This window comes from Otolemur garnettii, unplaced genomic scaffold (genome assembly GCF_000181295.1).
Source record: "Otolemur garnettii isolate 467f Iridium unplaced genomic scaffold, OtoGar3 scaffold00031, whole genome shotgun sequence".
Taxonomy (NCBI): Eukaryota; Metazoa; Chordata; class Mammalia; order Primates; family Galagidae; genus Otolemur; species Otolemur garnettii.
The window spans coordinates 12,655,733-12,660,637 of record NW_003852426.1 but is presented as its reverse complement, the minus strand read 5'-3'; the positions used below and the strand labels follow the sequence as shown (position 1 = coordinate 12,660,637).

Genomic DNA, 4,905 nt, shown 5'->3' with positions numbered 1-4,905 from the left:
TTTTTTTTTTTCTTTTTTTGTTTCTGTTTTTTGAGACAGTCTCACTTTCTCCCCCTAGTTGGAGTGCCACAGCATCATAGCTCATAGCAAGCTCAAACTCTTGGGCTCAAGTGATTCTCTTGCCTCAGACTCCTGAAGAGCTGGGACTAGAGGCACCCAGCACAACCCTCGGCTATTTTTTAGAGATGGGATCTCGCTCTTGCTCAGGCTGGTCTGGAACTTCTGAGCACAAGCAGTCCACCTGCCTTGGCCTCTCAGAGTGCTAGGATTACAGGTGTGACCCACTGCGCCTGGCCTTCTCAGCCCTCTTATTACTGGAACTATAGATTGTGACACAGCTGGTTGTCCCTTTGTCTCTGAAACACTTCCCTTGGCTACCAGGTACAACCGTCTCCTGGTTCTCTTCCCACCTCTCTGGCTGGGCCTTCTCTGTCTCCTTGGCTCATTGCTGCTCATCTCTTCAATGTGCCTCTTCTCCTTGCCATCCTTTCTTAGTGCCTTTGAACTCTACTGTCCTAGTTTTAGATACTGTTTACACACCAATTGATGCCCTTATATGCATCACTGGGCCTCAAACCCCAATCTGGATATCCAACTCTCCACCTGACATCACTACTTTGACATCTGATAAGCATCTCAAACATAACACAACGAAGCCTAAACTCCCGACTTCCCTACACACATACTTGTTCACCCAAATGTCTTTTTTATCTTGGCTGAAGCCAGCTCCATCCTTTCTTTTTTTGTTCAGGCAAAAAATCCTCACAGTTACCTTTGACTCTCACATCCACTTTGTTAGCTGGCCCTGCTCTGAAAAGGATCTAGAGTCTGACCAAATAATCTACATGGCCATGTCCAATTCTTCTTTCCCTCCTACCACATTTCAGTTCACTGCGACAGCTTCCTGACTGGTCCCCCTGCTCCTGCCCCTCTGTAGCCCACTCTTAGCACAGCAATGTGGCTGAGCCTATTAACAAGCCTATGTCAGTCGGATCCTGACACTCCTTCATTCAGCATCTCCAGCAGCTCCCATCTTACTGAGCAAAAGGCAAAGTGCTCAACCTAACCTTTAAGACCTTGTAAGATCTGACTCTCCCATGAGCTCTCTGACCTGATCCCCTTCTGTTCTCCCCTGGTTCACCCCTCCCTGGACACCTAGAAGTCCTTACTATTCTTCAACACAGCAGGTAAGCTCCCACTTTAGGGCCTTTGCATCTGCTCTTCCCACTGCCCAGAATGCTCTACTCCCACATATATACCAGCTTTGTTCCCTTCAGGTCTTTAACTCAAATGTTACCTTCTCAGCCCACCTAGTATCACATCCCCCTGTCCCCACCCCCATTCCCTATTTATTAATTTATTATTTTTCCTAAGTTCCATGAGGGCACAGAATTCTGTCCATTTTTTTCCCTACTAATTGGCCAGCACCTGGAACTGTGTCTAGCCCTCACACGTGCTCATTCAATATTCAAATGAGTAAATGGATGAGCCTCTCAAATAGGAGATCAGGTCACATCTGGATCATCCTGCAAGCCCCCACCATAAAAGACAAAGACCTGGGGTAGGTTGTGTCTGATTCCCAGGGCTGAGGGCAGGATGGGCTAGTACTAGGTGTACTCTGAGGCAGGCAGAAGGTGGGACCCACCGTGTTGATATGAAGAGAGAGGTTCTCTGTGTCTGTCTGCTCATCCTGCTCCGACGAATCCGTCTCTTCCATTTGTTGCATCTCCAGCTCAGATGGAAGAAGAGCTGTCAGGTAGGGGATGGTGAAGGGTCTGGCAGCAATCACTGAGGAATTGAGGAGAGGCACAATTCCACTGTCACAGAGTCCCGGCATCCAACCTAAAGCCTCACAACAAATCAGTGAGCAGCACTGAAAGACAACACTAACATGCTCTGGGCACTTACATGGCAGGCCAGGCAACGTCCTATAGGCTCTCCACAGGTCACTTATATTTATTTAATTTGTGAGACAGAGTCTTACCTTATTGTCCTTGGTAGAGTGCTGTGGCGTCATAGCTCACAGCAACTTCCAACTCTTGGACTCAAGCAATTCTCTTGCTTCAGCCTCCCAAATAGCTAGGACTATAGGCACCTGCCACAACACCCAGCTATTTTTAGAGACGAAGTCTTGCTCTGGCTCAGGCTGGTGTGGGACCTGTGAGTTTAGGCAATCCACCCACCTCAGCCTCCCAGAGCACTAGGATTACAGGCGTGAGCCACCTTACCCGGCCTTACACAGGTTACTTTTCATCCTTATTCCCACCCTACTAAGTACAATTAAGCACAGAGAGGTTAGGTGACTTTCTCAAGTACACAGAAAATGGCACAGTGGGATTCAAACTCTGTACTAAGACTTCAGAGCCCACTGAAGCAAGTACAACTGATATCAGACAGAGTAGAGCCACAGACAGAATCCTAGCAATATATCAGCTTTGTGACTTTGTACCATGGTCAGTTAACCCTTCTAAGCCTCATATCCAGAGCAAGGATATTGATCCTTTCAACCAAGGACTCAAATCTGCATGTCACTATATCCATCAAGGTGTAGGACACTTGGTAAATGAGAATTCCAGTTCTTCCAAAAAGGAATGAGGATGAAAAGAACAAACTCATTAAAAAATATTAAGGGCCAGTGGGCTCAGTGCCTATAGCTCAGTGACTAGGGTGTCAGCCATATATACTTGAGCGGGCAGGTTCGAATCCAGCCCGGGCCTGCCAAACAACAAAGACAATTACAACCAGGGCGGCACCTGTGGCTCAAGAAGTAGAGCGTCAACCCCATATGCTGAAGGTGGCAGGTTCAAACCCAGTCTCAGCCAACAACTTCAAAAAAAAAAAGGACAACTACAACCAAACAATAGCCAGGCACTGTGGCGGGTGCTTGTAGTCCCAGCTATTTGGGAGGCTGAGGCAAGAGAATCATTTGAGCCCAGGAGTTTGAGGTTGCTATGAGCTATGACACCATAGCACTCAAGCCCAGGGTGACTAAGACTCTGTCTCAACAACAACAACAAAAAAAAATTAAAAGAAAGTCTCTATGTATACTTCTATGGTAAAATGTGATAGTCAAAAAATACTCTATAATTATTTTTACTGAGGGTCAGACATGGGATCCTGCAGTCTTGAAGAGCTAGGTTTAAATATGACCTACTAGCCATGTTGTGGCCTTGCGCAAATTCTGTTGCACTTTGGCCGGGGCCAGGTTTGAACATGCCACCCTCGGTATATAGGGCTGGTGCTCTACTCACTGAACCACAGGTGCCACCCACCTTGAGCAAATTCTTTCTCTTTCTTTTCTTTCTTTCCTTCCTTTCCTTCTTTTCTTTCCTTCTTTCTCTCTCTCTCTGTTGAGACAGAGTCTCACCCTGTCACCTTGGGTAGAGTGCTATGTTGTCATAGCTAATAGCAACCTTAGCCTCTTGGGCTCAAGCAATCCTCTTGCCTCAGCCTTCCCAAGGGGCTGAGACCACAGACACCCACCATGATACCCAGCTAATTTTTCTATTTTTAGTAGAGTCAGGGTCTCACTCTTGCTCAGGCTGGTCTTGAACTCCTGAATGCAAGCAATCCATCCACCTCAGCCTCCCAAGGTGCTAGGATTACAGGTGTAAGCCACCTCACCTGGCCACAGAGCAAGTTACTTCATTTCTCTACCAGCCTCAGCTTCCTGTGAAGATGGGGATGACAGTTCCTAACTTGGAGGCACAGAGAGGATTTAATGGGGTGATGTATCAGAAATGCCTGAAACTTAGTAACTGCTGTTATTTCAGAGCAAGGAATATAGCAGGCATTCAACCAGAGCTTGCTGAATGAATGAATTGCCCAAACTATCTCCGTCATTCTCATTCACCTTTGTAAAAACTGCAGCCTAAGGAGATGAAGTAGCTTGGTCAACATGGCCAAATAATCCTGAGACACAAAGTTAAATGAGATGGGATCTGTGAAAGGACATGATAATGGGCCTCTGGCCCCTGGGCCAGTGCTCCTTCTCTTGCCTGCACTGCTATTTCTCCGTCAGTCTCTTTGATGCCTTGGGCTCAGCTACTTTCAAGGTAACCCAAACGCAACATAATCTCAGGTGGCCAATCCCAACAGAGGCCATCATTGTGTTAGAGTCATCAGTTAGGGACAGGCTCTTAAGACCCAGGAAAAGGGTAAGAGAAACCTGAGAGGGTGCCTGTGGCTCAGTTGGTAAGGGCGCCAACCCCATATACTGAGGGTGACGGGTTTGAACCCAACCCCGGCCAAACTGCAACAGAAACCTAAGGAATAAGCTATACCCAAGAGAAAGATAAAAGCATATTCATTTCCTTCTCCCAAGCTGAAAGAAAAGGAAGATAGTGGGATTAGCTCAAATGACAAGACAGAGTCCATGGGGTAGGGGTGGCGACAACGACGACGACAAGTCTCACATGGAAATGTGCTGACATCATCTTTGAAAAGACTCTGGGTCTCGCCTGTCTTGGCCATGAACCGGGTGAGTGCCCGCTCCACGTCACGCCTCTGTGATGCGGCCTTCTCTCGCAGGACCTGGTAATCCGACACAGGCTCACGGTATGTCTATAAGAGAATAATCAAGATACTGGGGTAATGCCAACATACAATTCTGCTGGCCTCAAGTCCCTGCCTTACTGTTATTAGTCAAGAAATACTAAATACTGCTATGCCCTTCCACCCTCTAAAATGACCCACTACTATTATTTAGAGCACTTTAGAATTTCCACTTTAGAATTCCAAAGTGGAAGAGCAGAAATGTTCCTAGTTCTTAATATTTTTAATCTTAAAAATTAAGAAATGGCTTGTCGCCTGTGGCTCAAGTGGCTAAGGCACCAGCCACATACACCTAAGGTGGCGGGTTCGAATCCAGCCCGGGCCTGCCAAACAACAATGATGGCTGCAACC

General features: G+C 47.0%; 1 protein-coding gene across 2 annotated transcripts in view; it reads right to left on the bottom strand.

Annotated features, from left to right (window-relative positions):
• TAF8 (TATA-box binding protein associated factor 8) overlaps positions 1 to 4,905 on the bottom strand; it is a 28,185-nt gene that overhangs the window by 7,677 nt on the left and 15,603 nt on the right. For both annotated transcript variants that reach the window (XM_023512895.1, XM_012804896.2), the window contains exons 6-7: positions 4,416 to 4,563; positions 1,646 to 1,788 (exon numbers count right to left, since the gene is read on the bottom strand). In XM_023512895.1, the coding sequence (XP_023368663.1) occupies positions 1,646 to 1,788; positions 4,416 to 4,563 (291 nt within the window). The remainder of the gene's footprint in view (positions 1 to 1,645; positions 1,789 to 4,415; positions 4,564 to 4,905) is intronic.